Here is a 20,173-nt window from a genome sequence, read left to right as displayed (position 1 = left end):
TCTTTATATTACAGTTCTCAGTTACAACAAATATTTTGCATAATAATTGTCACGTTTGTGGTTTAAAAGCATTGTGATACTTTAATTTTATTAATAAATCAGTTTAAGTAATGGATGTCTGGAAACGCTGTTAACGAAATGTAGAACTTACTTCATCCTAAGGCCTTTGTACCGCGGGGCGCAGGGGCAGTCATCTCGTGAAACAGATCTGATGTTGACACTGGGTACAGAACAACTTGAATAATTTCAACGGAAAAATTGTTCCGGGGCCGGTTATCGATCCCGGGACCTCTGGTTGAACGTACTAGCGCTCTACCAACTGAGCGACCCAGGAACTCCACCCGACACAGTCTCAATTTTTCCCCTTATATCAACACAACTCGAGTGGGCTGACAAGACGCCAGAGACCCACATCGAATGCACACAAACTCTGTATGACTTGGAATTGTGGTTAGGTTGTACAGAACAGCTCTCACTGTTGCGGAGAGGTGGTGTTTTCAGGCGTTGGTAAGTACTACTGAATTTATTGCGATGTTGCAATTATTTCTAAAAATAAATTCTATTTCCCACTAAATAAAAAGAAATAACGCAAAATGGCAAGAAAAATTATTTTGTGCGAGATCGCGTGTATTTGCTTGTTTTCCGCACAGAACCAATACACGGTAAGTGTGAAATACCACATTCAGTATTCCCAAAGTAACACACATAACAATTTCCCTCTTCTTACCGCTTAAGCGCGACATTCATTTTACTGCTTTAGGCTTTTAACATATTATTTTTAGAGACGTTTAACATAGTAATAATTATAAATTGGAAACTTACCACTGCAATTTCACCTAAATTGCAATGTTAATTATTGTTTTTAAATATTTGCAAAAATTAAGTAAAGTCTACTACTCCACGAAACTTCTTGCATTCCTGATACAAGTAACATTAAGGAAGCCGTGAAAAAATCAACGAGATTCCAGATGCCAATGTTATTACTGCAATATGTTATATAAATAATATTGTTAAAATATTAAAATGAAAAATAATCATTACATAACCTTACCGTTTGTTTTAAGTTCGCATTTATAGACTGGGGGAAAAAAAAATACAGACTTATATCACGGCCTGCTGGAATATAGTAAACACAGAAAACATTTTACAGCAACAATGTTGAAGAAAGATATTTTGGTGTTCCGAAGTTGGCGTCATTAAACAGAAACCAACATGGAGATTTCATTGCAACTAATTAGAAATTCGTCTTTCAGGTATGTAATAAACGATCTTCGCACAAAATAATGTACGATACACGAGCGGTATGTTTGTTTTCATGTTCTCGGAAATTAAAAAAGCTCAACTACGTTTCGCTTTTTCAATCTTTTCCTCGACCATGAAAACGTCAACATACCGCTCTTGTAACGTATATTACTATTTATTGTATCTTAAGGATTTACTCTGTGAAGTTACCGTCATTGAACAACTTTTGTGCGAGATCGTGCGTATTTGCTTGGTTTCCGCACAAAACCAATCCGCGGAAAGTCTAAAATTCCACATTCAGTATTCCCAATCTAACACACACAACAATTTCCCTCTTCTTACCGCTTAAGTGACATATTGATTTTACTGCTTTAGGCTTTTAACATATTATTTTTAGAGACGTTCAATATAGTAATAATTATAAATTGGAAACTTACCACTGCCATTTCACCTAAATTGCATTGTTAATGATTGTTTTTAAATATTTGCAAAAATTAAGTAAACTCTACAACTCCACTAAAGTTACTGCATTCGTGATGCAAGTAATATTAAGAAAGCTGTGAAAAAATCAACAAGATTCCAGACTCATCATGGCGGCTACTTTGAACGAAGGAGATGTGGATCTTGAAGTTGAAGAGGCTTGGGAACAAGGCTGTGCTTCTCTGGTTCCCCACAAATCCAGGACAAGGTATGAAAGAGCCTATAATATATTATATATATATATATATATATATATATATATATATATATTTCCATTTCTAAACATCTCCTTGACCAGCAAAATTAAACTTGCCGATGTTATTACTGCAATATGTTATATAAATAATATTGTTAAAATATTAAAATGAAAAATAAATCATTACATAACCTTACCGTTTGTTTTAAGTTCGCATTTATAGACTGGGGGAAAAAAAATACAGACTTATATCACGGCCTGCTGGAATATAGTAAACACAGAAAACATTTTACAGCAACAATGTTGAAGAAAGATATTTTGGTGTTCCGAAGTTGGCGTCATTAAACAGAAACCAACATGGAGATTTCATTGCAACTAATTAGAAATTCGTCTTTCAGGTATGTAATAAACGATCTTCGCACAAAATAATGTACGATACACGAGCAGTATGTTTTCTTTCAATTCTCGGAAATTAAAAAAGCTCAACTACATTTCGCTTTTTCAAACTTTTCCTCGAACATGAAAACTTCAACATACCGCTCTTGTAACGCATATTACAATTATATTATAAGCATTTAGAACTTAATTAGACATTGTCGTCTGTATTTCATTTGAACGAAAGGTAGTGGTAGTCGAAGTGTCAATATGATAAATAATTATTTCCAATTTTTCCTTAAGCTTCTCTCCTCAGAGAGAACCTAGTGACGCTACCGATGATGACGCATATTAAAGATGGGTTACATTCGATAGTGTTCGAGTGAAGGGGTTAAGTCATTTTTTGTGCAAATAGAGTTTTGTTCCTCCGGTGCATACACAAGTTATATTCTACAAGTGGGTATGCAAACAACAAAATAATACTAGTATTTAATGTGTATTATTTGTGTAGAAAAGTATTTCATTTATCTCAAAACTCATTTTTATAACTTGTCTCCCTTTACTCAAACACCATCGAATTATTCTTCCCAGGTGGTAAAAGAAATACTAAGGATCAGAGAGTGAATTGTGTAATGATTGATTATAAGATCTGAGGTAGGCTATATTTGTTGACGTCACATTCCAATATAACAACACAGCCATCCAAGATGGCATCTTTATTATCCGTTAGAAACTTAGCTAACTATCATTACAAACTGTTTTACATCAGTTTTAATCACCATCAGAGATAATTATGCATTCAAAACCACTACACCAGAGCTTAATTTGTTATCACATTTGTCTTGTACAAAATTACAATAATTAAGTACTGTCTAGATGTAAGATTACACATTTTGAAACATACATTGAAGATAATGATAGTCTTATATATTTTATTCAATGTAGGTAACACTCTTTTCTATGGTCTACTCTTTAAGAGAAGGTTGTATTTTCTGGCTTTGTAACATATTTATTGAACTTTACATATTCGCGTATTTGTTTAGTGGCTAAAATTTAAAGTACAAATGTAGTATTATTTTGAACATGTACTCTATTGAAAAATAAGTTGAAATTTACAAGATTATTCACGTGTTAATGTCAAACTTATAAGTCGAGATACCAGATTTTTATTTACTGCAAGTTAATATTACAACTATAATCGAATACATTTCGAACTGGCGGATCAAGGTCACGTTCAAACGTACAAATCATGCACGAGTCACTGAACTGAAAACTATGAACTGAAACACTGGTAATCCCGGCTGTCCCAGCTGATTGTAGTTGAGGAGAATGGTCCAGGAATGGGGTAAGCACGCGTAGAAAATACAGTCAATTGCTTGACCTTAATCCGCCAGTTGGAAATACATTGACAATAGCTATAGTTTATAAACCAGCAAGCAATACCCTCACTCTGGTATAAAATATTATGCCGCTGCGTTTGAAAGCAGTAGGCGATTGTAATGATTGACGCAAACGTGTTAGCGATATTCACTGTAATTGGTTACAGCTTCCGCTGACTAGAATTGTGGGTGGCTTTAGTGGGTTGTGTTCGCTTTTCAAACGCACGCGCTTCACTAGATGAATTCTCCACTCTGTGACCCAGCTCGCCTTTGTTAGTTTTCAGAATGTTGTGAAAAAGGTCTGAAAACGGTTCTAACCTAACCTACACACATCCACACAGGTATACTCGGTGTCATTTTTAACTTTTAGTACATTAAAGTCCGGCCTCTAATTCGATAACCAACAGTTCTGAAAATAAAAAATATATAATTCAGAAATGTTAGGCAAGGATATTTTGGATAACCTTTACAATATACTGCGAGTCCATTATGTAACTTATTCTGCTGTTAATAACACCACCATCTAATAAAGTGGAAAAATAGACATGAGAATTTTAATTATCGTATAAAATATGTAACAGATGAGATTCTTCAAGCTCATAATAACAGAAAACAATTAATAATAAAATATTCAATGAAAGTAATGAATTTGATGAGAAGGAGAAAGGGATATTTACGAAGAGAAATGCTTAAATGCAAACATGAGAATTTTCGCGTTCATATAGCAAAGAAAAAGAACGAAACGTGACTTTTATATTGCAATGATAGCATATTAACATGTTGTCGTTACCTTTCTTGTTACTGAATTAGAGGTTCGCGGTGTAAAAGCCTACTGAGGGCGCCTTAAAAAAAAAAAAAGTGAAACTGGGGTTCCCATGTCATAGATACGACAAGTAAAAGAACCCCGTGGCCACGGGATCCATTCAGCCTTCTGTTGAGTACCGGATCTTTCCCGGGTAAAGGCGGTCGGAGGTCATGAAAGAATGGAGCTCTACCTCTTTTTCACCCAATGTTAATGTGTAAAGCAGATATCTTTACCTTAAAAGAACCCTACCCGATAGAAAGTTTCAGGCGAAATTTATCGCACATATCTCGTCCAGGAAAGTATCACAGTGAATCTAATTGTTATGAGCTAATCTCATTCTCCACACCATAGCATCTCATGTATACACTAATTAATATTGGGATCATTAGCGTTGCTATAAGGCCATATTTTATCTAGGTTTAGTTAGGTCACAGCTTACATCAGTCCTTACCGATCTACAGACTAACGGTCCTACTAATAAAAACTCTTACACAGACGTTTAACTGTCTTATACTTACACAGCGAATAGCATGTCTATAAGTCGTGTGTAAATTCCTGACTAATAATCACTACGTATGTTGTGTATAACAACATAACAGTTGCACAGCTGTCATATTTTCGTCATTATTTTATTACGAAAGGTAACTGAATGACTGCGATTCCATATTGCATCCGATAGTGTGCTGCGCAAAGTATCGATAGTACAACTGAGCCTGATCGATTACCACGCTTTATTTTCAACAAAGAGAACAGCTACAGCAATATCATTCTAATTATTCCGTGTTCTTTGTTTTGTTCTTCTGTGGTTACAAGGCAACCATCATCGTAAAATGACAATCGATAAGAACAGCTGTTAAAGGTTGCCATTTTTTCTTTATATACAACATTTAAACAGGAAGTTTCATGTGTATAACTACTTCGAAGCAATTCCCTTGTATAGTTACACGCTGCTTATACATCCATCGCTTATGCATGGTTTATTAGTAACGTTTTCTCTTCCAACTCTGCATAAATCTCGTATAAAATTATACATGGTTTATAAGTAAGACCGTAATACTAAGAAATTTCAATTACTTAAATACTTTAAAGAGAATCATTACAAAAAGTGACGCTTTGTTACATCAACGCGAAAAATTTCAAGCCTCATTTACGAAACATTATAAGAAAATGTTAATTTCTCATTCATGCATCACGATAAATATGTTATAACATTTTCACTTAATTTCATCATAACATAGGCCTATTTTACTCGCAAGTATGAAACATTTCTTCCAGTTCTTGATAAGTTATATTATGTGCTATCACGAAAATTCTCATGCCTCAGTTTCAGCAGTCTCCGAAACACTCATTCTGCGCATGGAAAATACATTTCTTTCGTGCAAGAAGAATATTATAATCTCTCGACGAATCGTGAAGTTTTTTCCATTAGTAAAGGATTCAGCAATCAGGAAAATAAATGTAATTAACAAATAATTTAATAATGTGTAAGAAGTTTCAAGCTCAAAGATAAAAAACCTTCTCTCAAAGAAAATCAAGTCACTACTAGATGACATTGAAAACACTCACACATTATAGTGACGTATTCACTCATCTCACATGTCGAGAACCACAAATTAAGCGCTGACGGGTTGTGTAAAGTCGATGCACAACCTTCCACCACACTCACGAGTACAGGAAGGGTTACGTTGCATGCAATAAGGAAATATTGTACAAAAGGTGAAAATCTTGGCAGGTAGACAATTAAGACTGAAATAATATGTTAACTAATACCCCACGCTCAAGTTTCGTATAAAATTGTTTCGTGGAAACGTCCCTCGGGAAGAAAATTACACGTACTTCATTTAATTGTATAATAGTCACAGAATAATTTATTATACCCGGTCTAAATCTTCAATGCATACTTATGTTAAGTTGTTTTAACTTGAGGACTATAACAGTCTGGTTTAGAATTTTATCAACGTTCACTTTCTCATATGTTATTATGAAAGAAGCTATGGCAATACAATGTCTACTGTCTGAACGCCAGCTCTGAAACCGCAGCAGGAAAGCGGCGTGTAACCTGACAGGCTGTACTATACTTGATCAGGCACGTATCCCCGCTCCCCACTTCCTCATATGGCGCGGTTTCAGACCTGGCGCTCAAACAGTATGTTGTGTCTTACTTTTGTAGAAGTTAATTTTCGTTGGCTTCTTTTTATATATGACCAACTCTGAAGTCTTCGCCACTGGACAGATTTAATTAATGATGGCAATTGTATGATATGGTCTCACTCGTAAGTATTGGTGATTGTAATTACATAAAATTTCAGGCACAAAAATACACGTATTTTATTCGAATCTAACAGTATTATTTAAATCTAACGCAGAGAAGAATTGATTGTATGAGACTGCATAGTCAATTTATTAGTTGATAATTGACTTCCGAAATCATTGTACAGCCTCAGAAACAACATTTGGATGCGCAGTATGTTATAACTGGAACTTGGTGACCCAAATTTTGTTTCTGTGTCTGTACAAGACATTCACCATATTATCAATGTATGCAAAACTTGTTTGTCGTGGTATTATTGATGAATACAACATGTATACTCTATTTTTTTTCATGGAGTGCAGTTTCATAGAAAGGACTTTGCCGACAGATCTTCTACTGCCCCCTACTAATTGGTTGTCATAAATAAATGTCTTCTTTACGGCGACGGAAATCTTGTCTTCTCCTGTCAATAACCAATCACAATCCTTGCTCAGAAGAATTGACAGGCTCTGGTCAAATCCACGTGGAGGCAGAGTTGCTACATCTTTTCCGAATTCCAGAATCCCGTCAGTCTCATTTCGAGGGTCACCAGGATTGTGGCAACTGTGCAATGTTGGGACGAGGGGACAGGATGGAATTGTCAGAGTTGTTTGTGTAGGAAGTCATAAATCTGTAAGTGGGTGTTCAAAGGAGCCACCGAACTTCACTCCTTGAAATAAAATAGAGTATACACCTGCATTTGCTAATGTAATATCTTAATTAATGTTTGATTAAAACATTTCTGCAAAGTTACACTTCTTGATCTTGACTGGATGCCCACAACAGTTGAGGTGCACGCTATTAATGCTGCGGGAGGAATCATAATCCCCAGCTGAATAGGAAAGTGAATTTTATTTATCTGCCAACAGAGTAAAATGTGCAATTAATGGAGTTCACCGACTGAGAAGATCCGTATACACCGTCTATAGGGTAACAGATTGCTACATTACAATCAAGTGACGAGATTTGATCCAGTAGGTTTGTCGTGAGAAAGTAACCGTGAGAAAAGCCTTCTATTGCGCTCTATTGCCTCATACAATCCCACCGACTCGGAATATGTCTTGTAGTTACATAAATAATTATTGCTACCACAGAATGTTGCGGGCTGCATAAATCTTTACAAAAATATTTACCAAGTCTCAGTTAAATTGTTATCCAGGCTAGAAAGACTCCAGAGTTATGCTGGGTATTCTTGGACCCTATTCAACTATGGTCCCATCATAAGATTAATGTAATGTCGACCTGCCAAGCTTCTAGATGTTCATTTTGGCAAGGACATATCAAGAAAGAGGGCCTCGAGAGATCTTTACTGAAACATGTTACATTTAATGTTGAATGTGTTCGGAGTATTTTTAATTGGCATTTATATTGATAGCACGTCATGACATAAAAACAGGAAGCACAGTCGTTTACAAAGATGAATATAAAGTCCATTATTTCTGAAAATGTATAGTCTCTTTCTTGGCCCCCTCCAAGACAAAAATCCTGGATACATCTTTGATTTATGAAGCTCGTCACAGAGATTTCACATAATGTAGTGAGTGACCAATTATCCCCCTTAAAATATCGTTTGTTGTATGCCTCATACAACTACACAATTCACATACCTACGGACAATAAAATCTGAAGAACCCGTTCACTACAATCACTAAAGTTATTTTTAATTTTTCATATTTTAAAATATGACTACATGCATGAAAAACCAACACAATGAAATCTGATTTAATAATCTTAAAAATATTCCCCTCGGAAACCTCATTGAACATAGCAAATGTGTAAATACTACAGAGGAAAAGTGACCAACAGAAAGCTAGCTGCCACAGTCAACTTTAAGAAATAAAAACTGATTTGAAAAATAGCGTAAAATGTCCTGCTGTATTAGTCAGTGAAAAACCATTCTACTTGAATAATTTGCATAATATAGATCACTGTTCTTTAACAGAAAACCACAATTCAAGTCAGAGTTTGTGTGAACTCAATGTTGGGTCTTTGACGTCTTACAGAGATTCTATGAATTCCCTGTCACTTCTTGCTTTAGGTATAGCTTACAGCAGTAAAATTGTGGAAATATTCAACATTTTTTTCCTCCATTACTATATCTTGTACAATAATGAAAATTAGTATGTGTAAAACACTGTCCTTTTGCTATATGAAAAAATATTTTTATGATTTAAAAAATTATTTACATTTTTTTTTCAAAATTCAGTTCACTGTGCAGTGATGAAGCACTTCCCACATAACTAAAAAACTACCCAATATTCTGTGATACAATTTTTTTGTCACATCTACAATATGATGCAAGATCACTTCCCTACCTTTGATAGATTGCCTGATAAAAATAAATTCATTTAAAAAATGGCCAAATATCAGTATTTTCTTCTAACACAAAATAAAAAAAATATTATTTATTAAGTAATGTAGTTAAAAGAGCGTGATATTGTAAACATGAGTTTCAGCAATAAAATAAAAGAGAGAGAACATGAAAAAGTTAACAAGTTTATGATTTATAAGGGAAACGCTTCATCACTGCACAGTGAACTGCCACCATTTTGAATTATGAAAATAAATAAATAAATAAATATTTTTTAAATCGTAAAAATATATTTTTTTATATAGCAGAATGATAGTGTTTTACACACACCAATTTTCATTATTGTACAAGATACAATAATGGAGGAAATAAATGTTGAATATTTCTAAAAATTTTACTGCTTTAAGCAGTACCTAACCCCTTAAAAGGAAAACACTTTCATTACATTATTAAAACTAAAAGTCACAGCTACTTTCAAGCAAATTTCTTTTACATTATCCATTTTGGTGATAAAGGAAAGAAAATATTGCAACCTCTCTCTGTAGTTTTAAATATATATATATTTTTTTAGCTAAAATAGCTTTAAGGATAACGGAAGTTATTTTCAAATATATTTTTTATGCTATAACATTATTATCGATAGATAAAAGTGTTTCAATAAAAGTGAAATTAATTTAAATAAAATTAGAATGAATTATAATAATGAAATAATTTTATTATATTAACGTTTTGTACACCCCTACTCATGTACGTCGTCAGCGCAGTCTCCGGCACGAACAGTAAACAAAAGATCGTCTGATTATCCAGGATTTCTTTCACGTTTGCGATCTGCAAACATTTGCATCTGTATCCTCGATTACCTTCTGCCTACAAACAAGCAAGCACGTCAGCTTGCGAGGGTGCATTTTGAAACTGTAATAAGTTACATCTCGTGAGAAGGTCCCTGTTTGTGAACGCTGTCTCGTATTCCATTATGTCACATTGTTGGATGGATTACAAGTTTTCTGCATCTGGCCAGCTCATCGCGGATTGAAATCGAGTACTGGAGTGAAGAGGTAGAAATATCGCTTCCCGACTACGTGAGCGCGTACTGAAGCACCCATTCCTACTGCGATACTCAGATCAAATCCAAGTAGAACCAAGATAATCGCTAAGAAACAAAAGACAAATATTACCCGTCTACTCCTTTTACATCCAGGGATATTAAAATCGATCCTTCCAAGATTCTAAGGAAGAAATTCCCCTTGAAAATTCGTATATGGAAAGCTTAAAACAATAATTCTCCCTACACGAACTGTAAAGAAAAAGAAAACAATTTATTTTCAGAACCAGCGTAAAACCTGTTATTTGGTTACCTTTTTTTCTTTTAGCAAACAGAAGTACAAATGCTTGATCCAGCTTTCCACAATACTTCATTTTTCAAAAGTTATACCTGCGGATTAAAAATAGGTTCCCTAAACATCCTTTCTTTGACCTAACTCATACTGATATATTATTAGCAGATTGTACAACTTTTTGTCTTGCCACACAGGAGGTGAGTTTCGATCACAGACACGTATAGATAAGTTACAGAGTTTTAATGACATCCTGGAAAGAATAATATTATATTTTCAGGAGTGACAATATTACTGTAAAGTACTGCGTATGTTTCGTAATCTCATTAACCACTGAATTTTGCAGGGCTAGTGGCGGATTCGACTATGTAATCTTATTGTACTTCTGCCAAATGCATAAAAAACATATTTGACAGAGTTTTCCTTGTTTTAGTATCTATTTATGTCATAATGACATGTAAAGGTTGCACGATGAGAAGCTAATGTTTTCTGCTGCAGTAGTCGTTAGCGTCGCGTTGTTCAGTACAACGATACAACACAGACTGACCCATTATCTCTCCTTTTTTCCCGCTAGCGATGACACTGGACTCATGCATATCAAGAACGCTTACACAAACATTAGACATTAACAGGCTAATGCCTGGTTTGCTCATCATATTTTTGTTTAATTTAATTTATATGATGAAAGAGTAATGGAATGGAGAAAAATTCTCTCCGGCACCGGGATATGAACCCGGGTTTTCAGCTCTACGTGCTGATGCTTTATCCACTAAGCCACACCGGATACCCATCTTGGTGTCGGACAGAATCGTCTCAGTTTAAGTTCCAACTCTTGGGTTCCCTCTAGTGGCCGCCCTCTGCACTACGTCAAAGATGTCTATGAACGTAGGAATGAAGTCCACACATGTGCTGAGGTGCACTCGTTATGAGTGACTAGTTGGCCGGGATCCGACGGAATAAGCGCCGTCTATGTCATATATATTATTTTAATGTACCGAAGTACGTGGATGACGCAGAATATCTGCATGGAAATATCATATGTACTTCGGTACATTAAAATAATATATATATATAATTTAATTTAGTTCAGTTTCCATTAAATTATAAAGACTGTGACTAGTACTCTGGAAGCACTTTCGCTTGTGCATGAATAGTTGATAATATGTCGTTTTAGGTTTGTGTTTTGTGATTTTTAGTTTTGTTTGTTAAGAACGAAATATAATACGTTATGATTCGTAGAGCTGTTCAATAGTATATTAAAAATAGAAATAGGTAAGTCGAAGACAAAAGTAAAAATAACAAAGGTTCTTAGTCGACTGGGCTTACTTGATAACATAATTCATTAAATGAACATTATTAATAAACAGTTATTTCAAATATTTTGTGCAATGTAAAGTGAAAAATATAATTTATTTGCTTATTTTTGAAACTTTTATTCTCATAACTTTTTGCATTGTTCGTTGTCACTTGAAAATTTAGTACGGCACTAAATTTTACTTTTTATGATGTTTTGTATTTTAATCTTTCCAGTTTCTTCTTCTTCTCCTTCTTGTTAACAGAAAAATTTCCGATCATTATTAATTTTACTGAACACTTTCCAATGCTAAGATTACTATCTTTAAGAATAGTATAAATTCGCTTATTTGTAGTATACAAATTTCAATTACAGCACGGACTGTCTTTTTGGTCGCTGTTCATACATGCGCAGCTGTACAATGGACAGACGGCGAAAATAAACTTGCTGCGCATGCTGAAACGTAAGAGCGCGGTGTTTATGTTATAGTTGGGTTGATGTATCTTGAGCTCTCCAATCAGTGCTTAGAAGTCAAGGTTTTGTAATATTATTGGCTCATGACTTCCATAGCTTTGTTGCCAGTTTTCATTCCACATTTCGAACGAGAGAGAGCGTGCTCTTTTTTGTTAGCTAAGGTCTACTGCGTAGAGCGGTACTTGAATGGGGCATTGTCCATGACAATGATGGAGCTGGCAGTTACCAAATCCATGTTTTCGTCACCAGCATTATTAGAATTCTCTTTTGTTATTCATACAAGACAAACACGTATCCCCAGAGCTTCTGCCGAGTATTGAACTGCTGTATCTCAACAAATAACAGAGGTCCTTCATTCATTTCGCTTGAAAATATGTTCTTAGCTTTGGCAAGCTCTCTCACTTATGAAGAACAGGCCGCATCTCTCGCCACTAGCCAATAAGTTGTGTATTTGACTTTTGAAACAAAGAATACTAGAAATTCTCAGTATACTAACGATGCCACAGTGTGTATGACACATCACGACGCTCGCTGCGACAGAGCTCAAGATAGAGCGACACCGCTATAATCATAGACACTATAGATTAAATTGAACTTATATGATAATAGAAAATAACTGTTGAATTTTCATACATTTTTCATTTTAAAATTAAAAGAAAAATCAATAGTTATGAATAATCATTTCATTTTTATAATTGAAGGCCTCTGGTGTAAATAATGATAACTAGGGCTAAGAATTGTATGCCGTTACATTGCGCTTCATGCGCCTCTCACTTTAGGTACCAGTACGTAATTGTGTTGGGATGAGGGATTTAAGTGTGTTTCGTTCAGCAGTGAACTTTAGTTGATCGGTTACATTACGACCGAATACTGCTATTCGTAACAGGCAACATTCAGCGTCCTGTAAAGCAGAATAATAGCAAGATGCCGAGGACGAAATTTGTGACTTAATTTCAAATGAGGAAATTTGTAATAATGATACAGATTTTGAGGTAAATAATGCTTGTATAAAATATTTCAAATATTTCCCCATTGTTTCTGCAGAAGTCGAAGTTTCTCTAGATAAGATATAGTAAAAGGCAATCATTCTCCTTTGAAAATGTGGTTTGTTATTTACTGCAACAATAAATGAAATGAAAAAATATGTAAAACAAAAACATAATACACTATCATATTATTAACAAAGTGAAATAATAAGGCTGATACTTGTCAATGTCATATTAGGTGTATTTTCTACAGACATAAAATAGCATGTAGTAAATGATATTGTGACGAACCGAATATTTGGAACACGAAATAGGAAAAAAATGTAGCAAACAAGATGAAAAACTACTGGATAAACATGATGGATATTTAACTCTATGTAAAATTTGTGACAATTTCAAATAAGGAAATTTATTATAATGATAGGTACAGATTTTGAGATAGATAATGCTTGTGTAAAATATTTCAAATATGCCATTGTTTCTGCAGAAGTGGAACGAAGTTTTTCTAGGTGTAAGGCTGCGTTTTCTAGCAACAGGCAACCATTCTCATTTGAAAATTTTTAAATGTGGTTTGTTATTCACTGCAATGAAAAATTATGTAAAACAAAAACGTAATACACTATCATAATAACATTGTGAAATAATAAGGCTGATACATGTCAAAGTTATATTAGATGTATGTTCTACAGACAGAAAATAAAATGTCTTTAAAATAGTGTAATTTTCTTTAACAAAGAAAATGATGTCTTTAAATTTTTTTAGCAGATAGTTGTGTTTCAAAGTCAAAGGAGTGGCTTTCAACCACACAAATGCTGAGGACTAGCTTACCGTGATGATAAGCTTGAGTTCAAACGAGCGAAAGACACTGCGCTAACTCACCCCAACTCTGAGACGTACTCAAAGAGGCGCACGAAGCGCACTGGTAGTATAACGGCATATATTTCTCAGGCCTAATGATAACTTACAACGTATAGGTACGTACATCACACAGTTTCTACATTTCACTGCAAATACAAAAAAAGTAGTAATATTTTTCAAATAGTACATTCATACCGTCTGTTAACCTATTAACGTAATTCTTCAATCGACTGAGAAATAATGTAGTTTACAGACAGTTTATAACCACACAAGTAGAAGTATCAATTTTGAGGGTTATCACTTTTGACTCCCAAGGTCTTAAATTTTTAGTGGATAGAATTTGTTACTGTATGAAACTATATGGTGCACTTCATGCGCGAACAGTGAGATCCACCGACCAAAGTGATCGTCCTGCTGTTAACCATCTATAGGCCTATCTATGAACAGGTATTTCACGAATGGATAAATACAGAATGCATATACAAACCACTTTCTCTTTTCTTAGAAATGACTGGGATAATTGGTCACATATTATGATGAGCACACTGTTACAGAGATGATGTGTTACGTAGAAAAACACACAACACAAATATTTTATTTGTTTGGTCCAATAACGCAGTTCACAATAAGAGACATTAGAGCCTCATTTTCATCCTGCCTACTTCCATACTCAAGTCATCCTATCATACGGAGCGAACAGAATCCGACCTTATGAGTTCAGATTCTTCGTCATAATCGCCAAAAAAGTAGGCAGAGGCGCAATTGGTTATACACCAATATGCGCCGCGTTAAAAAGAAATATTTCACACGCACAAAGTCCTACATCAGTTCATCATTTTGAAACTATTAACTTAACAGGTTGCACACACTGGAAGAAAACTTGCAACAATCACGTTCTGCTTTAGAACGCAGTCAGAGCACGGTTGTCGTTCGATAGTACAGTCAACAGTTACATTATGAAAGCTAACCTTACGGTTATCAACATCCCTATAACAGCAATTTTATTCTACAAGGAAAGAGATCCTTGTGAAAGAGACAGTCCTTAAATATTTCACACGTTATACTACTTCGTACTTTATCCGAAATCTGAACTGTATGAAGATCAGTTACAACACTGAATTGACGATCATTTTAAAGATTCGTTCCTTTATCTCACAGTCCAATACACATACTGTACAAGGAGAGAGAGCTCAGAGCTAAGAAGTTAGTTGTCCTTTTCGTCACACTCTGAGCTTCTCTCAATTTCTTTGCAGGATTCCTTATGCACCGACGTCAAGGGTTAGCAACGGAATTTAATTTCCATTTCGATTTAAGCTGGTTACCACACACACAAGCATATCACCAGATCGAAAAAAATGCCAACATAACTCAATGTGTTGGACAGTGCTTTAGGTAATTTGAAATTAATTAAGTTGCATTATAATTCATTAATGCAAATAAGAGGCAAGGAAATTGAGATTTAAAATGTCATTACAATTTAGTTTGCTTCAAATTTAGTTATGGAAACCACTTTCTAAACGACATTTCATACAAGTTGAGAGGATGCGAAGGCATTTCTTACCCCTTCTTCTTGCCCTGAGACGGTCAGTATAACAGACCGGTAGCTGTTACCTCTTATACCTGCACCCCCCAAGTTGTACACATAAGAAAATAAAATATTAAATAAAGTACATAAACGGATATAAAATACAGTGACATAGATGTTTGACAATTACATGTTTCAGTATATTTTAGTGTCGTTTTTACAAAATTTTCAACTAATAATTAATTAAATAAAGGGATGCTAGTTTGTATTATGAAGTCAGGGGGGAGTGACACAGTGCAGATTGTTCCGCCGTTTATGCTGTAGAGTAGCAACTAACAGTGAAGAAAACATTATCTTCTGCTGTCGGTAGCTTTTTAATGTGCCAGTTGATATAAACAACAATAAAATGAAATATAAACGCTTAGTATAGATTCTCGAAATATAGATTAGCGGTAAACGTTTTCAATAATAAGAATTTTCACTATGTTCAAAGTCAATTAGTCGAACGTTAGTAAGATGGACAGTAGCATCTTCCCCTTCACGGATGGTAAAGAGTGTGAGTAGAGGGAAGGCCTATCAACCAAACTGAAATGGGTGTGCAGGAATACAGAACAGGCGAGAGAGGGGTGGAAAGCATGGGGAAAGCGTTGGTTCCCCGTCCACAGTCCATCGGCGTTGAATGACATCACTGTGACCCGTACGCAATCACATAACACAGACACTGAATATAAATCCTCTCCCCTACCAAGTCAATGACGCGGGGGTGGAAGGAAGGGATGAGTGACGTATTCCGATGAGTGACGCAACACCACAATTGGCACCCAGTTCTGCAAGCCTGTTCTAGTGTTAAATTGAAACCAAGTTGCTAAATTACCTCAGTTGACTAGTTTCGACTTCCCTAGTTCTGGAGATGACTAACAGTAAAGTCAAAACTAGTCAACTAAGGTAATTTACCAACTTAGTTCTGAAGTTGACTAACTGTGAAGTCAGAACTACAGTAGTGAAGGTAATTTACCAATTTAGATTCAATTTAACATTAAAAAGTGGTTTCTGTAAGTAAATCTTAAGTGATATATGTAAACTGTAAAAAATATATAATGAAAACATATAATTTAGTTTGCGTTAAAGTACGTTCGTCTGTAAACATGTTGTTTATTATTAATCGCATAGATGTTCGTATTAAACACGTCTTTAAGGATTGAACATACATCAGACTGACATCTCTAACTTTAAGTAAGAAGTTACTTTAACAAAAGAAAAAATTGTAAAAATCAAATTTGTGAACATATTTCGCTAATAAAATAACTGAAGAAATTAATTGTTACGTTGTTGTCTAAGGAGAAATAAATAAATAAATAAATAAATAAATAAATAAATAAATAAATAAATAAATAATAATAATAATAATAATAATAATAATAATAATAATAATAATAATAATAATATAAAACCTTTTAAACATATGTGAAATAATAAAGAATAGTAAGAAAAACAAAGAGGGACAGTAGAATACGAAATGAGAGAATTAGAGAGGAATTAAAGTAGAAATCAGTGGAAGAGAAGTTAAGAAGAAAACAATTAAAGTTGTATGGACACATGGTGCGAATAGGAGGAGAAATAAAACCAAAGCAAGTACTGCAGGCGCTGACGGAAGGGAGAAGAGGAAAGGGAAGACTAAGGACGAAGTATATTATGGATAATATCGAGATGATGGCAATAAAAAGGAGAGAAAGGAATTGGGAACTGAGAAGAATGGCGAGGGAAAGAGAGGAATGGAGGAGATGGATCGAGGAAGAATCGACGCCGTGAGGCAAAAGAGAAAGAGGAAGAAGAAGTGAAACAATCAGATAATGAGATACAAAGCAAAAAAAAGTAGATTAAAATAAAATGTCATAGAATTATGTCAGTTCCAGTACCCGTGAAGCGAAACTTAGATTAATAAATAAATTCATCAAAACAAAATGCAAATATATGAAATAAGATTCCTATGTCAGTGTAAGTTTAACATGACAAGAAATAAGATCAGAAAATTGGACATACCTGTATTATAAGAAGAGTAGAATAAATAAAGGAAACTGAAAAAGAAAACACAAGTTCAGGTTGGATAACTCAATTCCAAAATAAGGCCATTACTACAGGTGTACAAGATAGGAAATAACCTGCACCACAGTCTACTTATCGGTACTGCGCAGGACGCAGTGTTGGGGATCAATTGTTAATATCTACACAAAGTTTCGTATGAAGTAACCTTTGTAATTGTAGATTGAGCTTTGTACTTGTATGCACAGTAAAATATGTAATACTTCGGCATATTCTACATAGGCCTAGAAGATGGTAAAGTTTTGTCTCTTTGAAATTTGGGTAGGGCGGATATAACAGAGCATTCAGCACCACAACTTCCATGTATGACAATTAAAATTTAAATTGTCGCCAGACAGGATAAAGCCGAAACCGAAACGTGAGCAGGCTGTTTATATTCTAGCCTGTAACAGATTGGCCATCCCTATGTTAAAAATGGCAACGTGAAAGAGAACGGTCGCTACGCTTCGCCATTGAATAACAATGAACTTTCGGTAACAACCGCTAGATGGAAGAATAGCTGTATGCTATCAGTGAGCTCTACACTAAACTGGAGGCACCACTGCAATGCTCTTTCCTGTCTGAAAACGTGACTGCTGGCGAGGGTATTGCTCTCTCTTTTAATGGGTCTTCGCGAGGTTGATGTTGCACATGCGCAGTAAGCAATAAAAATACCGTTATTGTGTACGATAGCATTCACTGCAAGAGAGACAAGGACAACACTATGTTCGAAAGAGATAGCAATACTCTCAGGCGCTCAGCATTCGGTCACACTTTTAAAGCATTGAGTTGTGCCTCCAGTTTAGTATAGAGCTCGCTGACGCTATTCAGTGAGCTCTGAGCTCATTGATGCTATTATTCCATGGCAGCTCGCCAGCTCAGGGTTATAACGTGACTTCTTTTGCAGTCGTTAGATGGCAACATACAGAAATTGGTAAAAGTTGTTATCTTGACAGGCTGATCAATCTGTTATATTTGATCAGAGATTATAGTTTTCTTGTATTTTTATTTGGTTATTTAACGATGCTGTATCAAATACTAGGTTATTTAGCGTCGATGAGATATGGCATTTGGCGAGATGAGGCCGAGGATTCGCCGTAGATTACCTGGCATTCACCAGTTGGCTGTTAACCGATATATTTAAGTAAAACGAAAATAATAAAAATCGCGCAATAATCCATGTCGATGCTCATCGGTGCATTAAGGAATGGAGTTACGACAGGCTTTTATCACTCTGTTTTCTCCCGAGAATGTGCCGTATTTTATTCATCGTCGTCTTCGTCTACAAGACGAACAGGTTCTCGCAGGAACGGGACTTGCGCTTGATCCCCAGGAGGTGCTTCAGGATCCTGCGCCCGCTGCCGATGCGCACCTTCTGCTTCTTCTTCTTCTTGCAGAACTTGTCGCGGTCTCGCCGCGGATTCAGCTGCACTTGCGCCAGGACGCCGACGAGCAGCTCGTCCACGTTGTGATCCAAGCCACTAGATGTCTCTATGAACTTGCAGCCACAGCTGTTCGCAAGCTTGCGGCCAACTGCACAAAAAAACAATACAGCATTTGAAGAACCTCACTGAATAAAAGCGTCCCCTGTATCAAAGTATACAACTTGCCTGTTAAATTAAGAGTCTAAATTTATTAGTAGGAAAATAGAGCATAAATGAATAAGTTTTATTACACATTTTCAGTATAGTGCTCCTTCCCAATCCATGTTCATTTAACCTTGGCATTATTCATACAAGCTGAATGTCATGCAATAAAACACCTTTCATGTAACTAATAACACTCATAGAGGGAATTCATATGCAAGAAGATTTAGAATAAGAGTGAAATATTTTATTACAATACAGGTAACACATACACACATATTTTGAGATAGAGAATGAGTGGTTAAGGAAGCCCCAGTTTCTCGAGAAAGCTAATTAAAATTTGGATATGCACTGAAAGATATGAAACACCTCTTGCAGTTTGACCTTCATTTTATTAGCTGATTTATTATTGTCTTTCTGCTGTTACACGTTCTCAAAAGCTTGAAGAACTCCAAGAAAAATCCTCAGGAACCTTAGTTTTGTTCACTTCAAATACAATATCACCATTATCGGTATTCGAACCCTGGTCCGCAGCCATTGTTCGCCAGTGCTCTACCAACTGACAAGCAAACATTCTCAAGCGGGCAGATAATTTTTTTTCTTCCAACATGCTAATAATATCAAGACAAGTGCTTGTACAGATTTTGGCCATTCGAGCGCAATTGTTAGGGCCGAAAAATTTATTGGAACAGATACAACAACTCTTGAGCTATTTTAAAACATATTCCCCACTGGAATTGAGACATTTGTCATACCATGAGATCGACAGAGAGGTGCAAACGGCTGTCACAGACTGATTCCGATCCCAGGCGGGAGACTTCTACGACACAGGGATACAAAAGTTTATCCCATGGTATGAAAAAGTCTCAATTCCTGTGGGGAATATGTTGAAAAATAGCTCAACAATTGCTGTTTCAATCAATTTTTCCAATGAAATTGTGTTTTCTTTCTGTAGACGG

General features: G+C 35.3%; 1 protein-coding gene across 1 annotated transcript in view; it reads right to left on the bottom strand.

The window, feature by feature from the left end:
- Positions 1–16,981: 16,981 nt before the first annotated feature.
- LOC138699784 (GTP-binding protein REM 1-like) overlaps positions 16,982–20,173 on the bottom strand; it is a 405,969-nt gene continuing 402,777 nt past the window's right edge. The window contains exon 6 of the mRNA XM_069825933.1: positions 16,982–19,161. Coding sequence (XP_069682034.1) covers positions 18,911–19,161 — 251 coding nt within the window. The 3' untranslated portion in view covers positions 16,982–18,910. The remainder of the gene's footprint in view (positions 19,162–20,173) is intronic.

Source organism: Periplaneta americana, chromosome 5 (assembly GCF_040183065.1).
Source record: "Periplaneta americana isolate PAMFEO1 chromosome 5, P.americana_PAMFEO1_priV1, whole genome shotgun sequence".
NCBI classification, from domain to species: Eukaryota; Metazoa; Arthropoda; class Insecta; order Blattodea; family Blattidae; genus Periplaneta; species Periplaneta americana.
This window is presented reverse-complemented; position numbering and strand designations above follow the sequence as displayed.